The sequence below is a fragment of the Eleginops maclovinus genome, chromosome 16 (assembly GCF_036324505.1).
Source record: "Eleginops maclovinus isolate JMC-PN-2008 ecotype Puerto Natales chromosome 16, JC_Emac_rtc_rv5, whole genome shotgun sequence".
In the NCBI taxonomy this organism is placed as follows: Eukaryota; Metazoa; Chordata; class Actinopteri; order Perciformes; family Eleginopidae; genus Eleginops; species Eleginops maclovinus.
Genome location: NC_086364.1, coordinates 11,640,987 through 11,665,217, shown reverse-complemented (window position 1 = coordinate 11,665,217; position 24,231 = coordinate 11,640,987). Strand labels below are relative to the sequence as shown.

The window sequence follows — 24,231 nt, the reverse complement described above, 5'->3', positions numbered from 1 at the left end:
TTTGGTTAGAGGTTTTAAATTACTTTATTTGAAGATTTTTGACATTACACTTACACCCGGCATTAATTAAAACTTCTCAGAAACTGCAGATTTCTGAAAATACATATAGTTTTTTTTTAGATCTTTAAATCTAATGTAGACCACAGAGATGAACACACAGCACGATATGTCATGATTCACAAGGCAAGTCTGTCTGAATTTACATCCAGTTCACGTAATTGAGTTTGTAGAACCCATCTGGATATGTGTGTCAGTGCAGATTGGAGTGTTTGTATTTGTATTTGTGTGTGTGTGTGTGTGTGTGTGTGTGTGTGTGTGTGTGTGTGTGTGTGTGTGTGTGTGTGTGTGTGTGTGTGTGTGTTAAATAAGGCTGTCAGAGCGTGCATTAAGTGTGTAAAGGCAGATTCTGTGGAGGCTCAGCAGGCAGATGATTCGGGGCCTCAGCTTGGAGTTCAACAGGGGCTTTTATCTCTGTGAGAGAAAGACAAAGATGCACTCAATAAAAAGAAATCCACACCAACAGTAAAACAACCATTGTATCACCGATTGTTTACCTTTATCTTCCACTTTTTGTGCCTCTGGTTGAAATTGAAGTTCTCCATTAGGACCCGCAGGAGGCTGCCCATCTGCTGCCTGCTGTTTCTTTCTCTGGGACATCTCTAATACTGCCTGCAATTGTGAAATGTTTCAGTGTAATTACAGGCTGAATCCAGTTTGGGTTGATAAATAAAGCTGTGAGTGGACAGTTACCTGCTGGTAGTCTTTCCTTTGTACCTCCAGGGCTTTGCCTCTCTCCTTCAGCAGCTCCTGCTGCTGCCGCAGATTCTCTGCCTTCTTCTTCAGCTCCTCCTCTTTGTCCCTTAGTTCAACCTCAAATCGCTGTAGCTCTTCCTCTGTGTATGCTGGTTTAGTTTCCAAAGTCTAGAGACAGCAAGAAATTCACACAACAGTTGAGATATTAGGGATTTGTAAAGACGTAGCGTCTTTATTCTCATGTACATAAGCTCATTGGCTGGTCCTGCTTCTGTCTTCATTCTCAATCTGTGTTTGTTCAAAGCTACATTATCTGACTCTAAACACATTAATCTCTGACTGAGGGGACAAGTAGTATTATGGGTATTGTATGTTGTTTGGAAAAGGAAGATGATTCATAGTGCATTGCCTTCAATTCTTTTTTTCTAAACTGTCCTTCCTGAGTTGACAGTGTTAAAGCAGTGTAATGCCAAATAGCTTTTTATTTGACTAAATGCAACATTAAACTACATTATTCTATTCCCAGCAGCCACTTATGGGAGCAGCTTGAAGTCTGCAAATTGATGAAAAGAAAGAATAGCATCATCCGTTTAACTACACCACCCACATTTTCCCAGCTTGTCCTGGGATTTGAACCACGGACCCTCTGATCGCCCGCCCACTTCCCCGACCTACAGGCCACCCTGGGCTCTTTACCTCCCACTCTCTGGGATTACTGAACTCCTTCTTCTCCGTGGATTTAAGGAACTCTTCCAGGCTGACGAGACGATCTTTATTTGCGTCCACCTTTTAACATAGAAACGTTAGCTATATCAGTTGAGGCAAAGCAGAGAAGGAAGTGGAGTGTATAACAGCGCATGTTAGAAACAAGAGCAAAGACATGAAAGTAAACACTCACATTCTTCATGACATGCTCCCTCATCCTCAGCCTTTCTTCCTCCATCTCCATCATATCATCTTCCTCATTCTTTGCGTCGTAGACCTTCTCCAGCTGGAGGAGGGAAATGAACAGATGTTACAGGATTCTGTGCATATCACCGCTGTCAGGTTCAGAACTTTTACTTTTTAAAAGTCTGCAAGGTCACAGACAAAACAGCTGTATTTTCAAATAGATGATCATCCACTTTTGATATTGTGTCATATGGTTTTAAGGGGTTTCCATAGCAAAACCAAAAAAGTTCTAACTTACCTCTTTAGTAAAAAGAGCCTCCAATTCCTGCTCATCTAAAACACCATCTTCATTTGTATCTAAAACAGGGCAGAGGAGAAATTTGAGTTTTTTGCATATCATGAAAAGGGATAGGAATGAAATGAACCGGTGCCACTCACCATGCAGTTTAAAAAACGTTTTAGCGTTGAACTCCTTAGGATCCAGTCCGTCTGTCTCCTCCCAAACTTCCCGTAGCTGGGCAACACTACCCTGAGGTTTAGAAAGATGCAGCAAAGAGGAAACGCATGTAAGAGAGCTTCATTCACTTCCACTTGTTTCCAATGGAAAAACCTACATGGGTGCATTTGTGCTTACTGGAGCATTGACTTTGGGGTGCTGGCGGTGTTTGTCCTTAAGCTCCTGCATTCTCTTCTCCTCTCTCTCCCTCTTCTCCTGGTCCAGGCCCTTCAGGTACTCCCGTCTCTCGTGCTCCTTCAGCATCTCGTATCGCTTAAACTCCTCATGTCTCTCGGCATCGTAGTTCTCCAGGTCCTTTGTGGCCTAGATAAAGAGCCAGAGAGAAGCTGTCATCTCAAAACCTAAAATTTGTGTCAGATATATTACAAAGCAAATATTTTATTCTAAAACCATAAGTAACAGGTTGTCCATCATGGTGTGACTTGTAATAGTATCATACTCAACTCTGATTAGTGTGATTTTAATTCTGCTGGGTGATTTGATTCATCATATGTTCCATTTAAATCTGGTCAGCACATAAAGTGACAGATTTTCTGTCTCTGGGGTCAACTTAAATCATGTTTCTATTATCTCAGGCGGATCTTACCGTTGAGATCAGCAGCTCAAGGTCTTTGGCCTCGAAGGTGTTTTGATTGTGGGGATCCAGATGTTCAAATTGCTTCAGTAGGGAGGTGTGATCCATCTGCAGGCCTGCACAGTGGAGCAATCACATCATTACCAAACACAGGCTGGACGCTGGATGCTTGACACATGTGTGATGACCCCTGCTTTATTCCTCCCTGAAGTGTGTGTGTGTGAACTTTTAATGATTCTCCTTTTTTTTTCTTAGCATTGATTTAGGGCACCTGGTCGTGGCACGCCTGAGGAGTGAGTGCCCAATCCAGGTTCTCGCCCGGTCTCTCTGCTGGCTGATCTCTTGTGAGAGAGCATCTACCTTTTCATGCTTCTGTTGTTCATTGTCTTGGTTTTGCATGCAACGCCTTGCACTACACTATGCTCACAACACACCTCATTTTGGTAGCTCCGATGGAACATATATACTGGTTGCATTTTTCAAAAAAGCATAAAAATATTGCTTTTCAGAGACCATCATTAAGATCAAATGTTGTATTTATTAGTACGATTGGAGGACACTTTTGGTTTAGATACGTGTTTTTATGTTAAATGTGACATTTTATACACTATACAATAAATCCTACCTATAAAAGAAGACAATGCTACATTCAAAATTCACATTTGTTTTATATATATATATATATATATACACACTGCCCGGCCAAAAAAAAGCTCACACACTCTAATAATCGTTGGACCGCCTTTAGCTTTGATTACGGCACGCATTCGCTATGGCATCGTTTCCACAGCTTCTGCAATGTCACAACATTTATTTCTGTCTTGCACTAACTTCTCGCCAAGATCTTGTATTGATGACGGGAGATTCGGACCACTGCGCAAAGTCTTCTCCAGTACATCCCAGATTCTCAATCGGGTTCAGGTCTGGACTCTGTGGTGGCCAATCCATGTGTGAAAATTATGTCTCATGCTCCCTGATCTACTCTTTCACAATTTGAGCCCGATAGATCCTGGCATTGCCATCTTGGAACATGCCCGTGCCATCAGGGAAGAAAAAATCCATTGATGGAATAACCTGGTCATTCAGTATATTCAGGTAGTCAGCTGACCTCATTCTTTGGGCACATAACGTTGCTGAACCTAGACCAGACCAACTGCAGCAACCCCAGATCATAGCACTGCCCCCACAGGCTTGTGACCTTTTTTTTGGCTGGGCAGTGTATATATGTATGTATTTTTCTGATATAGTCACCATTCCATTTTTTAACAGAGATCAGTATAAAATCCAATCAAATCCATCTACATATTAATACACACTGTCTTTCACTACATGAAAACAAGTCCACTCACTTTGTGTATTGGTGCTGTCCAATTTGGCCTTGAGTAGCATCCGGAGGCGAGAAACCTCCTGACGCTTCAGCTCATCCAGGCGAGTCCTCACATGGTGACCAACCAGATCCAGCTCTTTACTGAGACGGCCATTCTGCAAGAGCACACAAGACATATAAGTGAGAACAACTGATTAAATCTGAGATCTTCAGTTTACAAATTTAAACTAGGAAGCTTCCTGAGTGAGAATGAAGAGGAAATGGACACTGACCTTGATGTCCTCTGTGTTTGCTGTCTGCAGTTTCTCCCTGAAGTGAGGGTCTGTCTCCAAAACCTCTATTACCTCTCTGAGATACCTGTCATAGTACAGGCCAGTGTCCTGAAATAGTGTGTATGAAAGGGCAGATTATTCACAACAAACTAAATCTCAATTCATTACATGACTGAGACTATTGAGATTGTTACCACGTTCTCTTCCGGCACTTCCTCTTTAGCTTCCTGGTTATCTACATTGCGATCAATAGGCACTGACCAGACCCCAACACAGATGGATAGAAGCAGCAGCCAGCCAGGTTTTAGGTTCATTGTCCTTTAATAAACCACACTAAATGTTACCATATTGTCAAGGTCCATTTATACTTACACATTTATATAGCATTCGTTTTACAACAATCCTTAATGGGCAAAAAGACAATAATAATAATAAGAAGATATCAGTCCTTTAAAACATGCACAAAGACAAAGTGCATGCATACACACAGGCAGTCAGGAACATCGGTTAAGCATCCAAAAATATGAATCATATTGAAGGCAATACTTTAACTGAAAAGCTACAATCTTACAAAGGCATGTAAAACTGATTGTAAGGACATGTCCTCTATAACTGAACAACTTGACTCTGCTGGATGTTAGCTCAGACTTTCGTTTAAAGGTGATGACAGTATATGTTTATATATATGTTTCTATTTGTCACTGACGACTAGATGACTGAAAACAAACAAACACATCTCGGAGGATAGTTACCCTAACCCTGGGTTAGTTACACGTAACAACATAATCATTGCGAACTCACCATCTTATTTTAGTGTTATTTGTTCATGGCTGGTATTAACATTGTATGCCGAATTTGGAAAGAGACTTTATGTATTTGAAAAAAACTCTGAAATGGTTTACTTCTATAACGTGCGTGGCTTCTCCAAGAAGAGAATCATTAATATCTGCATTTTTTACGTGGAGTTCGGCGTACCGTTCATTTCTGAGAAAGAAAACCTATTCATCTAGTATCATCTAGTCATCTAAAGATACCACAAAGGTTACTGACTATAATAAATAACCCAGTTTAAATTTGGCATTAGTGTTATAGTGTTTTATGCTTGTGGTGGCTAGTCATCTTTAGCTAACTAGCTTAGATAAGGACAACGCGGATGCGGATGAGGACAGGGTTAAGCAAACAATTGTATCCTTCTCTAGATGTAAACATATTTCAGATTAATGATATGATGACTATGATATGAATAAAGTAAAGTTTAGTTTGAAAGCCTTTAAAATGTTATTCATTCGTTACAATGTAATTGCACAGGTAATATAACAGGTTCTGGTACCATCACCGAGACCGTAGCCCTGAGCATCCGGTCTTGTAACTGCGTTGTCTCTCAAAAATGTCACGATTTTTTCATTTAAACTCCATCGATACAATAAATCATGATTAAAATATGCTTTAGCACAAGATGTCTTTAAATAGATAGTTACCTACCGCACGTATGTTAAATATCTGATCCGATCCTCAAAGCACGATTCGTATTCGCGTCGGATAAAATTGACGTCACGGATGTGAAGGGCTTGTCCTACGCGCTGCCTTCAGGGACCGTCGGAAATACTTTCGAAAGAAATGTTAAATATACTTTTGGCAGCTTAGTGGTAAAATCAGCCACCGACAAATGTACCACTGCCAGTGTCATATAAGGGGGTAATTATGGCCCTCCAAAAGTACATTTATTTCAAGCTCAAAGCTCGGAATAACTGGCCAATGTGTGAAGCCAGCATTACCAAACACATAAATAACAAACGAATGCCAAATACACGTTTTAAACGTTTAATTTCTTTGAAAAATAGATTTCTTGTATTTTAAATTCAGTACACAAACACAAAGTAATGACATGTTGAAATAAATTAACATAAAAAGAGCCAACAATTGCACATAATAATAATAATAATAATAATAATAATAATAATAATAATAATAATAATAATAAATAAAATGTATACATATTATGCATCAAAATGAAATATATGCATACTAATAGAAATAGATAATAAAATATGGCACATGCAAGAGACAAAGTTGCACATTGTTCACAAATAAATAAAGTTAAACAATCAATTATAAATTAATAGTCACTCAAAAAATAATTTAAGAATATCAAAACATGTCAGAGCATTTCGAGTCATGATCAGCATATATCAGTTTGACTGATACAATTTGATAAAATATGTTTTGATTAATTCACACTTTCAATATAAAAGTCGATCCAGTGTTTAAAAATCAATATCTCTCATGTCAGTAGGTGTCCCGGCTCTTTCGTTCTCCACCTCCTCATCCTTCTCCATGGGGCCCTGCTGCAGTCCGCTCCTCAGCCGCTGTCGGAGGGCATATTCGATCATGTCACTGTAGCACTGTAGCAATGCCTTGGAAGAAAGACATAAAGAAAATACGTTTTGATTTGTTTTTTGTCATAGATGCAACTTGCCTCTCTCAAAAATCAAGAATTATGGAAACATTTTATGAGATCAAATCAAATGCAAAGGCCATATGTGCAGCATCAGACCTGTGTACTCACCAGGTCAGCCTTACAAAGCTCCGCTAGTGCTGCACTCAAGACAGCCATCTGAGCCGGTCCTTTGTTGCCCAAGCCCCGCAGAGCACATTTCAGTGTCGCTGCAGCAACAAGGGACGGTGATGCTCCTAGGAAGCGGGAGTCACACGCACACATGGCGGCCAGCGTGTCACAGTGCCGCCGCAGGGTGGAGAGCAGCAGCCCCTCCTCAGAGTGACCACTGTCTCCGTCTCCTCGCTCCTCCACACAGGCAAGAAAATGTGGGAAGAAGTCCTGCGGAGTCACTGCTGCCGTGTCCCATCGGAGGGTGGCGAGGATGAGACGCTCCATCTCCTGATAGAGGGAAGACAGGTGCGTTTAGAAAACATTGTGTAACGATGAAACATGCAGATTGCCTATTGATTGGCATCACACGTGCATACGACACACAAAAGGGATTTATTTATTGATATATTTGAATATTTCTTCAATATGACCTCGCCTTAAAGGATGTGTATAGAGTTCAATAAGTTCAATCAATACTAATCATTCACTTAACCAAATTCTTAATTGGGTAAAAGCATCAATATTAAATGAAATAATTATACCTTTGCATAATAGCTTTATTAACTGACTGGTTTATCCAGTTATTTATTGAGAAGAAATAATGGGTTTTTGTTGTTGTTTCATTTTTATATTTTCAGAATTTCTCTGATTCCAGCTTCTCAAATTGGACGATGTGCTGCCTATATTAACATACAACCTCGCAAAAAATGAAGAGACCACTTCAGCATTATAATTTTTTCTTGTTTTATTATTTATAGGTATGTCTTTGAGTTAAATTATTTATTATTCTTTAAACTATAAACTACTGAAAAATGTTATCTGTGTTGAAATTCAACAGACACTGGAATGGTTAACATACATTTAGAGATAAAAATCTAAGAACAATTTGGAGCCGTCTCTTCATTTTTCCAGAGCTGTATATTAAGGTACATGGAAATCGTTTGGGGTTTGGATGTTTTGTCAAAAATGCATAATATTTGAAGATATCACCTTGGGCTCTGAAAGGTTGTGTTTCGATTTTTTCACTTTTATCTGAATAATTTGATGATGAAACTAGATATCGTTGCAACCCTAATTTGTGAGACATACAGCTATTATTAGCTAAATATTAAGAGACCACTGCAGCATTATCAGTTTCTCTGGTTTTAATATTTATAGGTATGTCTTTGAGTTAAATTATTGATTAATTTTTTGATTGTATTCCATAAGCTACTGACAACATTTCTCTGTGTTGGAATTCAGCAGACACTGAAATGGCTGCCATACATGTAGCGATTGAAATTTAAGAAAATGAAGAATGGTCTCTTAACTTTTTCCGGAGCTGAATGTCATCTTTTTAAATAACCTACAGTATAAACCCTTTGGTTTATCAGGCTAATATAAGTGATATAATATCCGGTAGTTGTGGATTACAAATCAATGTTCAATGTGATTTGTAATCGAGTTGATAGATGTGTTAAGGCACGACAATCATAGAAAAATATTTCTGTGTTTGCATAAATTTGATACAGTTTGGCAGCTTCAACTTTTAGAATAACAACATTATACAAGGCGATTGGTATTGTGCATTTGAAATAAACCACATGGGGGGATTATAGTTGGTGATATCAAGGACCAACACCTGGATGGTACCCCAAAACTTTACTAAAATTTTGTTAAAAACTTAAGGGACGATCAATATTCTGAATTACTTACCACAGCCCTGACTGTGAAGTTTTAAACAACCACATATCTATGCACCTGTGGATGCTGTGTGACTGACTCACCCGCAGGTTTGAAGGCTGGAAGCTGTACTCAGCTGCAGCACAGAGAGTATCAGCAGTGACATTGTCACACTCTGAGAGTTTGGAGGCGATGAGGATGCAGCCTGCAGCTAGGCAGTATGGCGAGACAGGCAGAGACAAAGTGGCCGACAGGAACCTGTCCATTAGAGAGACAGACAGAGGGAACACTGCCTCATCACAGCCACACTCGCAGCATACCTGTAGAGAAGACAAAAATAAGGCATCAGTATCAAAGCTGCCATGATCACATAACTCATGTGAAGAGCATGAAGAGAAACTGGAGCTTCAGAGAGTTTTATACCTCCAGGGCCCATTTAGAGAGCTCCTCCCTGCGCTCTGGCTCCCGCTGGATGAGGGTGATGTAGAGTATGGAGGGCATGTACCTCTCCTCCACCTGAAGCAACCTCTGGATCACACGATGCCCGGACACAGTGGGGTCCCAGGCGGCTCGCAGCTGAGAAGAGCCCACCATGTAGCCGCCCTGGGCTTGTGTTTCAGTTTGGCTGTGGTCCTGACTCTTGTTATCCTCCACCTCCTCACACCACAGAGACACAGACATGCCTCTGTCCATCTGCACAGACTGCTGGGTAATATATGAACTTGTTTAACTCCAATTGGTAAAGGAAGGAAGCAGCAATATTGTCCCTCTGTTACCTGAGGAATTTTGGTTTACTACAGGTAAGCAAGCTGGGAAATCCTTTTTCCTTGTTAAGTAGTTTTGCTATCCTGTGGTGCTCTGTAAAATATCTTTCCCCAGCCAACGCCACTGACTTTTATACCCATCAGGGAGAGAGGGAGAGGGAGTGGCAAAGGGGGGAGGAAAAAGAGCGTAGAAAGGGGTGTGAGCCCTCGCGAGTGACATAAAAAAATTAGAAGAACAATATGTCTGTGCAACAATTGCTTCAACAGGTGGGGAGAGGGAGAAAGAATGAGAGCAGGGGAGAGAGGGAGGCAGGGGGGGAGGGAAGAGGAGCAGACAAGTGAGGGAGTGGCCCGCAGGGACAGAGTAACAGCTTGTCTTCGATAGTGAAAGAAAGAAGGGAGGATAAGAAAAGGCTACAAGCGGTGAGAGTCAGAGAGGGGAGAGAAAAGGTCATATCCAGACTCTGACAATGGGAATGGATGACAAAAGGAAGAGGGTGTTTGTTTACAACGTGAGCACCAGAGGAAATGTGTCAAAGTCTGGATGGATGCTCAGTCCTGCTGCTGTTTGATAGAGTACTCATGTATTGATATTTAATGTTTAGCCCATTTAATATTATTTTTGTTTAACAGGTACTCAACCTTAAATACTTATTATTAATACTTTGTGTATTTACCTGATCCTTAAAGAAGATTACCCAAATAGTTAGGCTGAAATAATGTTTAATTTAGTGGTCATTCAATCAACATTTCCTTTTATACATGAGATAAAATTGACCATTTTTGGGTTTAAGACTCTTTTTTTCAGGCCGGTTTCTTACCATAGAATAGGATAGTGATAAATAAAAAATGTGATAAACGTTAATTATAGAGTACATTTTAAAATGTTTTAACAGAGAGCTTTATATCATTGAACCAGAATTAAAACATGCAAGTCAATTTGGGAATTTAAGTCAGATAGTTAAAAATCGTTGGAACCAAATAATATAAGATAAAAACAAAACAAATAAGGCATGTTGGGAATAAACAGTGTGCAAGTATTGATACAAAAAAACCTTTTCTCAAGATATGTTTTTGAAAAGTGATATAAAATTCAGCTAGCCTCAGTAAAAGTAAGGTTATTAGAATATAATTGTGTTAATTAAAGTTTTGGCTCTGTCTCTTATCCCCCTCTGAGATTTCTCATTGTCAAAGCAACCTGTGGCCCATTGCCCCTCCCTCCCTGCGCCTGGGGCAATCTGCTCCTCGTGTTTAAAGAGCAGCGCAGCCACTAGGGAGGGCTGGGCGAGGTATGTGCAACAGACAGTGGAGCAGGGCAGGTCAATGAGCCGTATTGTCTCCCTTTACAAATCAGTGTCAGACAACAGCCCCTGGCCTCCTGCCTGCTGCTGGCTCCTCTCTCTCTCACACACACACACACTTTACACATTCATGGGGTAGACACACTTTTCACACACTCTCCGGGGACTCCTCTGACGGTCACAATGGGGTCGCACTCACCAGTGGAGAATACAGATTGTATTTGACAGTCATTACAGGTGGCTGTTCACACATTAAGGCTTCAATGGCAGCTCATGTTTCAAATAGGAGTTAAATGGACGACCACACTGACACCATGACTTGATTTCAGCTGAGCATCAATAATTCATTCTATTCAAAGTAAAGCTGGTGACTGTTTTTATATAACTATGACTGAGAGAAGATTCAAGTTTCATATACGAAGAATAAAATGTTTTTGAACTTATTTGTGACAAAAACAAAACCATTTCATAAGATATGTTGTTGAGCGGAACATAGAGAGAAATATGTTATAGTTAATAAAATAGCATAAATATAGTTACATTACTTTCATTTAACTTGAACTTGAAGATTCCTTCCTGAAGCAAAAGTAGCCAAACTGCAATACAGAAATACTCAATTATAAGGAAAAATATATGGAATAATGAATTATGAAAAGTATGTTGATAGGTATATATATAAAAATATGAGGTATCAAAAGTCAATGTTTCATTTTTTTGCCAATGCTAATGCTATGTTAATCGATTATTTTATTATTGAACTGTTGAATTATCATGCACACCTCTGCACACATTTTACTGAACTATTTACGTTGTCATTCACTGGGTAGTTTAATCAATAACAGCCCATTGTATTGTAGTTTAAAAAGGTGCAGTATATCCCTCTGATATGCTGTCAAGTTTTATTGAAACAGGGTTGAACAATGGAAATATTGAAGCATTTTTAAATAAGTGCAGCATTTAAGCTCATGTACAGTTATTAATATATCACAGTAACAGAGAACTGTCAGTGGAGCTTTTCCAGCAAATATAAAGGGGGTTGTAATATGTTTGAAAACTAAAACAACTAACAAACACAATATCAGACATGTTTCTAATTTTAAAAAATCCAACCTTAAAGAAAAATCTTTAAACAAAAGTGATATTATATATATATATACTGTTTTGTGAACGTGATCCAGTCTCCCTGTAGCTATGCACACTGACCATCAGAACAGCAGGTACAGGACACTGCCAGATGGGTAAACTTTTTAATGCATAGCTGGAATTCCTGCTCTTGAATAAAACCCATTTGGGTGCAATATGTCTGAAACAAAACTCCAAAGACCAATTCAAACAACCATCTGGTAACATTATGACTTCCAGTCTTCTTGTATTTGAAGTATTTGTGCAGATATAAACTTTTTTGTCAAAAAATGTAATAGAAAACTTAATTCAGTTTTTACTGTCCCAAAGTATTTGGTTTGCAGCATGGCAACAATGGACTTATTAGGATTAATATAAAGATATAATACGGATTTAAAAAACTACTCAAAACCTGTAAAATCATCACACAAAAACATACCTCAAGAAACTATCATGACATCTTGAGTGTTTGTTTTAAAACAAACCAGAGGCTCACATCTAGCTTAGAGGGCAGAGCTTCAGCCCCATCATCTAGTGAAGAAAGCAGCTTTTAACACCCAGCATAATGACAACATGAAGAGATCCTAATCCTTGAACACTTAGTCGATTGAGGCATTAGTGAGAGAATATGGGGTTTAAAGCTGTTGACAAGGCCTTCTCCTATAAAACAGGCTTTGAGAGGGGCTGAAAGCAGATTGATTTGAATGAAGGGCTGAGTAAGTTTGGCTCTGCCAGTCAAGTGAGGTCAGGTTGGGGTGGACGGAGGGAGGAGGGGGGCGGGGAGAAACAGGGTGACAGATCGCCGGCCTGTTTAAGCACCCTGATAAATGCATACATCGCAGCTGTATTCAAACAACACACACAGAGGGGGAAAGAGACAGTGATGAGCCAAAAGAGGTCCTGAGAAGGGGTGTGGTTCCCCGCCCCTCATTTTCCAGCTCATTTCCCGGGACAGTGGAGAACAGAGCTCCTTTTTTCCCCTCACACAGACACCTGCTGGCCAGCGGGGGAGGGAGGGGAGAGGCCAGAGTTTAATCAGTTCTCAAGTTAAGACACCACATAAACAAACAGTTGGTACTGTTACAGTGGGGTAATTACATTTCATGATTTTAATTTCATTTGTACTTATCTATGTTCAAACATTACAAATGGTTCAAACCCCATAATTGATGTTCACATTAATTCATTGCTCAAATGATCTTATGTACACACATTTTATATTATTAAATGTGTCATTTTATAATATTTTATCTGGTTATATATCACAAATGTAAGCTTTGGAGAGGACTTTAAGTGTTTGTCATTACATTTTATGCTCATTTTCTTGTGTTTTTGTTTGTGTTTTGTTGGTATTGTCTTTTTGCATTTTGTTGTTTTACGTTTAGGATTGTTGTGTATGATTATTATGTTGGGTGTTAGACGGTTTTCGTGTTGATGTTTTTGTGTTTATCTTTTCCCTTTTGAATGGTTCTTCCTTTTGAGTTTTATGCTGCTGTGTATTGCGACTGAGATGATTACTTTGTAGGATTTTCTTGGCGATATTATTATGTATTTGTTTAAGGTCCCAGTTATCAAGCAAAATTGGTTTGAGTTACATTCACTTTTTGCTGAACCTGTTTAGTTTGAGAGGTGTTGATTTATTAATTGTAGAGGTTGTACTACTTTTTTCCCCCAAAATATATAAATAGATATATTAAAAAGCTGCGATATGTACAGTTGTGTGCTAAATCCTTTTACTTGCAATAATAGTGCAGTAGACCTGTTGAAGAGACCAACTGTGATGTAAAAAGCAAAAATATCAATAACATGCTTCTTTAAGATTCAACCATTTATTTGGAAATAATCAGGAGATGAAAATGATATTTCATTACATGATGTAGATAATTACAAGGCTTTAAGATTACCACGCCACATGCGGAAAATATAAGGCATGCAATAAAGTTTGCATAGGGCTGGAATGGCATCATACAGTACTAACAAGGCGCTGCCAGTGAGTTTATCCTTCATCTTCTTCCCTTTAAGGAACAGTGGCGAGGGGACGCCACACAAAATGCACTGAAAGCATCACATGTGAAGAGCGACATGACTATTAAATCATTGGCAGAAAGGTAAAAGAACATCACAGAGAGAACGATGGGGAGTAGAAAGGAGGAGGATTCTCTTAACAAAGACAGAGGACCTGTAAAAATGACACGCTGTCATGGAGGAAGAGGAGCACACCATACACAAAGGAAAACAGCTCTGCTATAATGTTTAAACAAGAACATTCATGGGTACTCTAAAAGAAAAAAAGCTACAACAACGCCCCCTGCCTCTGACAGACAGTAACAACAGTCTTCACCAAAGAGTCTTCCTTCCTTCTCAATGGATAGAGCTTTCATATATCTATACATTTTTTTGTTTTCATATATAAAGATCGTCCATACATTTCTTAGTGACTATAAGTCTTCCAGCTGACCTGCACATTTAAGGATAGGTGGGGACGTATGCTGAATCACACGAAGCAGCTCCTGCCTGGGACTCTGCCAGGAGGCGCAGTGTCTCGCTGGCCTGGGAGTCTGGGCTGTCCTCCTCAGAGCTGGAGGCGACGTAGAGACCCATAACCTGCTGCACCTTCACGGGAAGCTCCTGGGCAGGGTGGAGGAGGACAAGAGGTAAGGAATCACTTGTGTAGAGGTGACTCATCTTCTATTACAGGTTCTAGAGTGTTGAGTCATAATGGGGTTATAATTCCTGTTTTTCTTCATTCTCAGATTTTAACTTATGCGCAAAGTTTCACTTTACATTTTATTTTTCAGTTTGAAGGGTACTGAAATGATTTTAGTGTGAAAAAGGAGCAGTATTACATAACTGAGTCATGTTATAGAGTTGTATTTCTTCCTTTAATTCCATATATTGGCTTGTTTTATGTTTATTTGATTATCTTTGCTTTTTAATGACTGTTTTTAAATGCCATTTTATAAAGCGTTTATGTTGCACTATTTCTTAATGCTCTTACTGTTTTTCATTTTTGTAAAGCACTTTGAATTGCCTTGTGTTGAAAGGTGCTATATACATAAACTTGCCTCGCCTTGCCTTCAAGGAAGTATAATATTTGTTTCAAAGTTTTCTATAGGATAAGCAAAGTGCTTCTAAACAAATGTATTATTAACTGTTCAGTTGTTTAATGGGGAAAACAAGATGGAGTCGGCAATGAAACAGTGATATACTGTAGATCCCTATTGCCTTATCTTTGCTCTTCATCTTAAACACTGAGACTGAGACACTCTATTGAGTCTTTGCTAAATCGTTTTGGCATATTAAGCTTACCTTGCACTGAGTCAGCTGCAGGTAGATAGCCTCTGCTCCTCGCAGAACCGTCTGCAGGTCCAACTTCATCGTCAACTCATTAATGTGCTGAAGAGCATTCACAGTGTGGAGAGACACATATGCACAGATGAGTGTATAGTTATAGACAAAGTACCTCCTTTTCTCTCACACACACACACACACACACACACACACACACACACACACACACACACACACACACACACACACACACACACACACACACACACACACACACACACACACACACACACACACACACACACACACACACACACACACACACACACACACACGCACCTTTAGAATAGTGTTAAAGTCGTGGTCTGAGCCAATCAGTTCGCCTCTCTGGGACTGCAGGATTGAACAAGCGATCAGCAGGTGAAAGTTGTCACATGGCAGACGAGTCCAGAGGACCTGTGGCGGGGAAAGGATGTTACACAAATATTATTTGCAAATGAGATGCAACGATTAGTTTAATAATCAAATTAATCTATTGACTAATAATGATAATTGGTAACTATTTTGATAACCAATTAATCATACATTTTTCATGCAAGTTGTCAGTAAATGCTATTTTCAGGCTCACACAACACTGAATATCTGGGAATTGGACTGAAAACACCAGACACTTCATCACCTTAGAATTGTTTTACATTTGCCCAAAGGATTAATCTAGAAAATAAGTTTTAAAAAAAAGCATGTTGAATAAAATTCAAGGTTCTCATATGAATTAATGTCAATTAACACACAAGTCTATCACCATGAAGGTGTAAAGGAGTAAAACGAACCTGTCTGACTCTAGTGGTTTTAGCATCATGCAAATATTTCTGTATATAAGCAAACAGAGCTGCGGAGCACTCACCTCCCACATGGTGAGGATGTCCTCGAAGGAAAACTCTCTCTTAAACCAGATGAGCAGCCAGCGGAAACAGAAGCAAAGAGAGCCGCTGTCCTGAGAGTCTGATGGACACAAGAAAGAGACCCAAAAGGAATAACGAGCTCCTTACAAAACATTATATTGTCTCAAGCATACACTGTATTCTTCAGATGTATGAATGTTCTCTCATTTAGAATAAATGGGTATGCCTTTTATGCATATCAACATGTGTGCACCCATGTGTACTTTGTTCTGGTTTCTGTCCTACTTTTCATTGCATTCAACTAATAACTCAAGAGTTTAAGAAAATCGATACAATCCAGTCTGCCTGTATGAGTTTAATCTGACTAACCCAGGAAGTCACATAGCTCGGGGTCCAGAGCCTTCAGCAGGATACTGAGCTGAAGGAGCTGCTGCTTCATGGCCTCCTGGGACTCTTCAAAGTTTTGGTGCTGCAAAGGAAACGACTTGTAGGGTTACTTAATAGCTTCAAATCCATGGCTTTCTTCATTCCTAACTGAACACATTAAATTGTTTCCTTTTTTTTAGTATATTTAGGGAAATATTTCTTCTTACCAGCAGCTCCATGAAGCCTGTCAGACACCAGAAGGACTCCACCTCGTTCTGTGTGACGAACAGCAGAGGAGAAAGCAGGTCACTCATCCCCTGGACATAACCTAGAGGCATGGAAACAGTAGTGTCAGGGAGACATGGATATATCTGTGTTAATGATACATACTGTGTGTGTTTGGTATGTTTTGTTTGAATAACTGCCTGAGTACTGAAAAAAATACCTTACTCCCTACACTGTTCTTCATACAGTGGGGCAAAAAAGTATTTAGTCAGCCACCAATTGTGCAAGTTCTCCCATTTAAAAAGATGAGAGAGGCCTGTAATTTTTATCATAGGTATACCTCAACTATGAGAGACAGAATGAGAAAAAAAAATCCAGGAAATCACATTGTAGGATTTTTAATGAATTAATTATAAATTCCTCGGTAAAATAAGTATTTGGTCAATAACAAACAAGCAAGATTTCTGGCTCTCACAGACCTGTAACTTCTTCTTTAAGAGGTTCCTCTGTCCTCCACTCGTTACCTGTATTAATGGCACCTTTTTGAACTCGTTATCAGTATAAAAGACACCTGTCCACAACCTCAAACAGTCATACTCCAAACTCCACTATGGCCAAGACCAAAGAGCTGTCAAAGGAGACCAGAGACAACATTGTAGACCTGCACCAGGCTGGGAAAACTGAATCTGCAATAGGTAAGCAGCTTGGTGTGAAGAAATCAACTGTGGGAGCAATTATTAGAAAATGGAAGACATACAAGACCACTGCTAATCTCCCTCGATCTGGGGCTCCACGCAAGATCTCACCCCGTGGGGTCAAAATGATCACAAGAACGGTGAGCAAAAATCCCAGAACCACACGGGGGGACCTAGTGAATGACCTGCAGAGAGCTGGGACCAAAGTAACAGAGGCTACCATCAGTAACACACTACGCCGCCAGGGACTTAAATCCTGCAGTTCCAGACGTGTCCCCCTGCTTAAGCCAGTACATGTCCAGGCCCGTCTGAAGTTTGCTAGAGGGCCATTTGGATGATCCAGAAGAGGATTTGGAGAATGTCATATGGTCAGATGAAACCAAAATAGAACTTTTTGGTAAAAACTCAACTCGTCGTGTTTGGAGGAGAAAGAATGCAGAGTTGCATCCAAAGAACACCATACCTACTGTGAAGCATGGGGGTGGAAACATCATGCTTTGGGGCTGTTTTTCTGCAAAGGGACCAGGACGACTGATCCGTGTAAAGGAAAGAATGAATGGGGCCATGTATCGTGAGATTTTGAGTGAAAACCTCCTTCCATCAGCAAGGGCACTGAAGATGAAGCGTGGCTGGGTCTTTCAGCATGACCATGATCCCAAACACACCGCCAGGGCAACGAAGGAGTGGCTTCGTAAGAAGCATTTCAAGGTCCTGGAGTGGCCTAGCCAGTCTCCAGATCTCAACCCCATAGAAAATCTTTGGAGGGAGTTGAAAGTCTGTGTTGCCCAGCGACAGCCCCAAAACATCACTGCTTTAGAGGAGATCTGCATGGAGGAATGGGCCAAAATACCAGCAACAGTGTGTGAAAACCTTGTGAAGACTTACAGAAAACGTTTGACCTCTGTCATTGCCAACAAAGGGTATATAACAAAGTATTGAGATGAACTTTTGTTATTGACCAAATACTTATTTTCCACAATCATTTGAAAATAAATTCTTTAAAAATCCTACAATGTGATTTTCTGGATTTCTTTTTCTCATTTTGTCTCTCATAGTTGAAGTGTACCTATGATAACAATTACAGGCCTCTCTCATCTTTTTAAATGGGAGAACTTGCACAATTGGTGGCTGACTAAATACTTTTTTGCCCCACTGTATATGACCTGTTGATAAAAATAATCTGTGTCTAATGCTAGTCCTGTGAGCTGTTTTTGTGTCCTGTTCCCTAAATATATTGTCAAAAAGATATTCTCATTATGCTCTTGTGTAAACAACTCATTTAAATAAAAACAGAAGATTGAGATTTGCAGTGGTAGATTTCTTCAGTATTTGTGCACTTCTGCTTGCCAACAGTTTAGAAATACATACCAAGATCGAAGTTGAACATGCAGTAAGTCATCAGCACATCATTCAGCAGAGTCAGGCCTGGATTGTCGTTACCAGAGAAGAACGTATTGTTTCTGTCTGTCCTGCTGACGTCTCTCTCTGTCACAACAGAACAAAGGCAGTTGAAAAGTCAACGTCTATTGAACAGGCAGCTGACTGATCTATGAACAGATCTTCTGTTTTATCACAGATTGCGGGGCTGACCTATCAGGCTTCTGTATCCTTTGAGGAGGGAGTTCCTCATCTCTTGCTCTTCACTGACTGACTTCCACTGCACCTTCATTCTGAAGTACTCGTCGCTGCAGACACAGAAAGACGTTTAATGGGCTGACTCCTTAAAATAAAATACGGTTTATTTTTTGTTAGCTGAAAAGCCTGTTATACTCTCAAATCTTTATAGTTAGGAAGATAAAGCCAGCAACCAGTTAGATTTGTTTAACACAAAGACAGCAACAGGGTGCAAAATCTGATTTAAATCCATTAAATAACACCTCTAAAGTTCACAGGTAAACACTTTAAATCTCAGATGTTTAATTAGTACAAAATCTGAAATGTTGTGGTTTTACAGGAGGTTTGATTTCTTGTTCAGGCACAGCCGCTTCCTTGAGTCTATGCCTCTTGTCTGAAAAATAGGTAACGCTAACTGGCTGCTGGCATTACCATTGTATGAACTGTATAGACATGAGAGTTGCATTAGTCTTATTAACTAACGCTCAGCAAGGAAGTAACATAGAAGTGTATTTCTCAAAACGTCAAACAATTTAACTGTCCAATAGATTTAGGAACGGATATGCAGTAACAACACTAACGTTTTGACCCGAAGAATGTTTTCTCTTTCCTTGTAAGTGCTGTTCCATGGATAAAAGCCCAGGAGAAACTTCCATACCTCCTTCCTCAGGGACGGTGTGACACCCTGCAATGGAAAAAGACTGGTATGAAACATGCACATCTGGTATGAAGAGGGTTATAAAAAGTAAACTAGGTACGTCTTCCACATGAGAGATTTACTGTCACTGTATTTCCTGTCTCACCCCTCTGAATACTATCTCTTTGATCCTCTCTGGGTTCTTCACTCGCCCCTCTGGGTCCAGAAACTCATCCCATTTGTCCAGTGGTCGTCCCCTGGTAACGTCTGGTCTGGGTCCAAGCTCCACCCCCTAATGGAAGGAAAGACACTAAAATAAACAACGATATAGATTCTCATGTCTCTTAACATTTATTATTATAACAACCTGTCATTTCTACATATTATTAGACTTGAATGAGTCCTATTGTTATTTTTGTTTACTTCTCTTACACAGTTGATAAGCTCGAAGCCGGGCTCTTCGTCAGGACTGGGGTGGAAAATTGGGATCATGGGCAGCACGGGAATGGGGGGTTGGCCCTGGAGGTCGTAGTGCCACCTTGAAGAAATTTGTGACTTTGGAGAATCCACCAAATGTAGTGGCATACGGGTCCTGAATGAATCTCTGTTAAATTAGAGAGAGTACAGGATCACAAACAACAACCCAAAGGCTTTTTTACTTTGAGGGAGAAAGTTTGTCTAATCCCACTGTGTCAGGTGCTGTGTCACTGGTCATGCTTCCTTATGTCACTCAACCATGTCCCTTTAAATATTTTGCTTATCTAATCATGTAGTCATTGATTGCACTTCTATAGTTCCTTATACTATAATAGAAATTGTGTTTATTGTATTAATTCCTATTTTATATTTCTTCTTCTCAATTTATCTGTACTTATTTCTGTTTTTGAGCTGCTGTAACACTTGAATTAACCTCTGGTGATCAATAAAGGCTTATCTTATCTTAAAGAGTAGGACTATGATCAGTGAGTTATTGGTATTGATCTCAAGCCAATAATATAGGTTAAAGGATCAAGGAAAATAAATAAAAAATACCGAAACAAGATCAGATCCATCGTCGAAAAGCTGCAGCTTTTCGAAGGACTGAGAGAGAGCGCCTGGGTCATGAGGGTAGGCGAGGAAGAGCCTCCCGTCGACCGGTGACCTGATGATAACAACAGAGACCATGTGATGTTTTTCATACTATGTGATTTGTCAACACAGTTGTACACAGCTCTGTCACAAATTGTGAATCCGCTGTATCCAGAACTGTTATGAGATCAATTCTAACATGTTACCAGGACAGTTACTGCTGCTAGAGGTCAAAAGATGGTACTTACTGGTCCAGGATGATGTAACGGTTCATGGCTCTAAACAGCTCCCTGGTTCCTCCTCTGTGGAAGTGCAGGGGAGGAAGAGGGTGGCCCCCTCTACTTGTCAACACCAAGAAGTTTCTCCCCAAGGAGAACCGAGCCCTCCGTAGAGAGTATAACTCTGACAGAGGCAGAGAGAAGGACCATTGACCTGCAGGTGAAATAGGCACCTTTAGTTTTTTGAACACTTCTTTACAGTAACGGTTTGTCTGAAGTGACCGAAATGTAAACTGCACCTGAGTCTTTCACTGGGACATGTTCTCGATCTTTCTTCACGGTGCTGATAACTGCCCAGTCAGGCTCATAACCAGGGTCATAGTTTGCATCTTCCTCCGCTCCTTCTCCATCCTATTCAGAAAGAAGTGGGTTAAAAAAAACCTCATGTAGTTTACATGTATATCAAACAGATGATTACTGACCTTTTTGGTGTAGAGTACAGCAGGGGCACTGCGACCCTCATCTTCAAGTGGGCTCCACTCTAAAGCTGGCACACCGGCCTAAAAAACATGTGCTGTTAATAATCCCATCGCTTATTTTTTCAAATTCCGTCTTTGTATATTGTACATGTTGTTTACCCTCTCCACAATACGGATGAACCCGGGATGGTGGTGTCCTGGTTACTTCTCTTAGCATTTGTGTGGAGGTATACTCCCTCTTTTTCAAATATCAGCTGAGAAGAAAGAAAAAAGCCATATTAATATAAAAGCAGCCATATCAATAATAAAGCTGAAATAAAATGAAGGCTCATTTTAGATTGGGCCAGATTCCAGTCACAGGAACAAGTTTGGTAAGTGCTAATTCTTTTCATAATCTACTCATCTGTTATTTACATGTTAAGACATTTTTTACACATTATGTTATTGTAAAATAAAACGCTAGGCTACTGTATGAACTGAACATGATGTACGACATTAAATATCTAAACTGTGGCAGGCAGATTAATGACATTTTAGAAGATAGATCTTTTAAATGACTATCACGTGATAAAGCTCGGTAGGGTCAGTAGGTGAAGACCAGACAAACACATACGAAGACCTAATAATGATATGATTTATACACAATAGACTGACTTTTTTCATTTCTATATAATTATAGATACGGCTATAGACTAGCTACAAAACAGAGTCCGACATCGTATATCCATCTAGATGACAACACGTAGCTGACAGTGTGCCGATTCCCTTCATCGAGCGTTATTGAAAACACACAGCTAGCTTGATGTATAAACAATAAGCTAACAATGACGGCAAGCTCGAGTAGTTTCACCCAAAATATCAGAGTCGAGAAGAAGGAATGTTGTCAGCACTTGCAAATTAAAATAGTAAGTGAAACACTGTAGAAATACCTTGTAATCCTCAATGTTTTGCTCCATTTTCAGTCACCTCTTTCTCCACTTCGTTTTCCAAAATAAATGTTACGTCACACTTCCTACTAACGAGAAGCCCCGCCCCAAAAGTGACGTCGTCACACGTGAGCTGAGACTGAACAATATACTGCTTTTGTTAATTTATTTTATTATAATAATATTATTATAAAAGACAATCAAAGTCATTTTGTGTCAAATACTAATACTGGTTATTTTTATTTTTGTTGAGCTATTTAAATGTTAATGAAGAAAGTATTTTACACGTAAAATACCCACGTCACGAATTAAAGTAATTACATCATAGTATACATAAAGTACTTATTATTACTAAGAATAATATTAAGGCTTTTGTATAATAATAGTTGTAAGGTTATTGTATGATAATTGTTGAGGCATTAATGTGTTGTTTTCTTTATGTTGCAACAGACAAAGTTTGAGCTCATTTTACTCTTTTTTTCCCACACATACGCACCAGGCATTGCCTTGTTGTTTTGCAGTTTTGCACATTACAATAAACAGATACATATAAAGTATGTGTGTTTATAACGCATCTATAACTATGTCATCCTGTTTGTGTAAACGGTAGTTTGTTTTTTATTTATTTAAAAAATGTTGCAGACATTATCGATGCATGTCTCGCTTGCCCTTCATAAGGGGTTTCCCATTTCCCCATATAAGGTTTAAAACTAAGACATATAGGACAGGGGGTGTCCTATCCTGTTTATTACATGATAATTAATACAATACTCATGTGACGGAACTTGTGAGTAGCTGGGTTTGAGTGAGGTGGAGGTGCACGAGAACAATGCGAGTACGAGCACGCACACAGAGTTCAGTCACGTGTTCAACGTGCGTCCGATTGGAAACAGACTCAGTAAACAGGTGACGTCAAAACTGCACCAGGCGTCAAGTTTTCTAACCACAACAACACCGGACATGAGCAGACGGCATTCTCCTTCAAATTAGTACCATTTTATCACATGATTAATTCAGCAAATTGTACGACCAAGCACTAAGTGATGATTGTGGAAAGAAATCAATGGATAGTAATATTTGGTAGACTTTGTGGGTTTTCCCCCGAAATGTTTCCAGTTATTATGTTGCAAGCTTTATATGATTACATGGGAAACTGTCCATTTTCTTGTCAAAAAAGTTCACCACAATGTAATCCCCCAAAACAATTGAACACTTCTAAAAGTGTGTTATATTTTGCCCATTATTACAAAACTATATGTATTTCAGGAAACATTTAAGAAGTTTTTGGGGAAATAATAAATCAGCAAAGTACAGACCTCATATTTAACAGACTTATTACCAGTTTTGGGGAGCAACGGATTACATTATACGTTATCCTGATACAAAAAACTGTATTTGATAACATACGAAAAAAAGCAATCAGGTTACTGTAACATGAAGGAGGAAAAAAAGCAGTCTTCATACATTTGAAATAAAGACCTACTGAATGAATTTTCTTTTAAGGTTTTAATATGTAGGCTATTCAATTGGTAGACATCTGATTTAATAAACAAAAATAAAGTCTTCTGAACAGCATTGGTAAAATATTACTGTTTTTAATGTAATATATTTTAAGTTTCTTTTTTTCTAAGGTCATATTGTTACACACAATTAAAAAAAAATCATCTTGTTGTTATTTATTTTCTATATATATATTTTTTTAAATTTGCATTGCATTTGATATTGAAGAAATACAAAAGTAAGGGAAAGTTATCAGATAACATTACTTTTCATACTGTTCCCAGCCCTGCCTATTACTTATTGTTTTATATAGTGTACAGACATACCAAATACAGAGACTATGCTAAAACAATGCTCAATTCATCAACAAAGCAAAATAAGAATCTAAGACATAATACAGTGTAAGTTCGAATACAAACATGAAAAGATGTAGGCTGATATAAATGTGTGGTTGATAGTAATGCCAGTGGGAAAGTGTCCGAGAAGTTATAAACATACACGGAAGTGTAAACTGTTTCT

General features: G+C 39.2%; 3 protein-coding genes across 5 annotated transcripts; all 3 read right to left on the bottom strand.

The window, feature by feature from the left end:
• On the bottom strand, window positions 1-5,945 carry nucb1 (nucleobindin 1). 3 transcript variants are annotated; one of them, XM_063904757.1, is made up of 14 exons: window positions 5,817-5,945; window positions 4,529-4,652; window positions 4,335-4,442; window positions 4,085-4,217; window positions 2,748-2,851; window positions 2,279-2,464; window positions 2,083-2,173; window positions 1,943-2,001; window positions 1,652-1,744; window positions 1,450-1,539; window positions 751-921; window positions 555-669; window positions 362-471; window positions 1-331 (listed from the first exon to the last, which is right to left on the bottom strand). In XM_063904757.1, exons 2-13 carry the CDS (start codon window positions 4,646-4,648, stop codon window positions 386-388), a joined length of 1,356 nt encoding a protein of 451 aa, XP_063760827.1. In that variant the 5' UTR covers window positions 4,649-4,652; window positions 5,817-5,945; the 3' UTR covers window positions 1-331; window positions 362-385. The 3 variants fall into 3 exon arrangements, with proteins under 3 accessions (XP_063760827.1, XP_063760826.1, XP_063760828.1); XM_063904756.1 differs by having other exon boundaries at window positions 1-471; XM_063904758.1 differs by having other exon boundaries at window positions 1-471; window positions 5,813-5,877.
• Window positions 5,946-6,466: 521 nt separating this feature from the next.
• ccndx (cyclin Dx) lies at window positions 6,467-9,297 on the bottom strand. Its single transcript, XM_063902978.1, has 4 exons — window positions 9,028-9,297; window positions 8,709-8,924; window positions 6,901-7,230; window positions 6,467-6,748 (listed from the first exon to the last, which is right to left on the bottom strand). Exons 1-4 carry the CDS (start codon window positions 9,295-9,297, stop codon window positions 6,599-6,601), a joined length of 966 nt encoding a protein of 321 aa, XP_063759048.1. The 3' UTR covers window positions 6,467-6,598.
• A 4,304-nt stretch (window positions 9,298-13,601) lies between these two features.
• On the bottom strand, window positions 13,602-22,242 carry tbc1d17 (TBC1 domain family, member 17). The gene is given in 19 exon segments (XM_063904647.1): window positions 13,602-14,419; window positions 15,101-15,187; window positions 15,422-15,538; window positions 15,987-16,084; window positions 16,354-16,453; window positions 16,578-16,678; window positions 18,639-18,755; window positions 18,861-18,955; window positions 19,466-19,569; window positions 19,688-19,813; window positions 19,954-19,986; window positions 19,988-20,125; window positions 20,554-20,662; window positions 20,838-21,021; window positions 21,107-21,218; window positions 21,290-21,367; window positions 21,446-21,474; window positions 21,477-21,540; window positions 22,216-22,242. Coding segments are annotated over 19 exon segments (1,881 nt in total). The 3' UTR covers window positions 13,602-14,257.
• Window positions 22,243-24,231: the final 1,989 nt, after the last annotated feature.

What these genes read in the sequence shown, in the direction of transcription:
- nucb1 (XM_063904756.1), bottom strand. Translation starts at nt 4,648, where the DNA reads ATGAACCTAAAACCTGGCTGGCTGCTGCTTCTATCCATCTGTGTTGGG. An exon ending in AGGCTCTTTTTACTAAAGAG is followed by an intron (nt 1,745 to 1,942) that starts GTAAGTTAGAAC and finishes TCCCTCCTCCAG; the next exon opens with CTGGAGAAGGTCTACGACGC. An exon ending in GTAATCCCAGAGAGTGGGAG is followed by an intron (nt 922 to 1,449) that starts GTAAAGAGCCCA and finishes TGCTGTCTCTAG; the next exon opens with ACTTTGGAAACTAAACCAGC.
- ccndx (XM_063902978.1), bottom strand. Translation starts at nt 9,297, where the DNA reads ATGGACAGAGGCATGTCTGTGTCTCTGTGGTGTGAGGAGGTGGAGGAT. An exon ending in TCTCTAAATGGGCCCTGGAG is followed by an intron (nt 8,925 to 9,027) that starts GTATAAAACTCT and finishes TCTTCTCTACAG; the next exon opens with GTATGCTGCGAGTGTGGCTG. An exon ending in AGCTTTGTAAGGCTGACCTG is followed by an intron (nt 6,749 to 6,900) that starts GTGAGTACACAG and finishes CTTTCTTCCAAG; the next exon opens with GCATTGCTACAGTGCTACAG.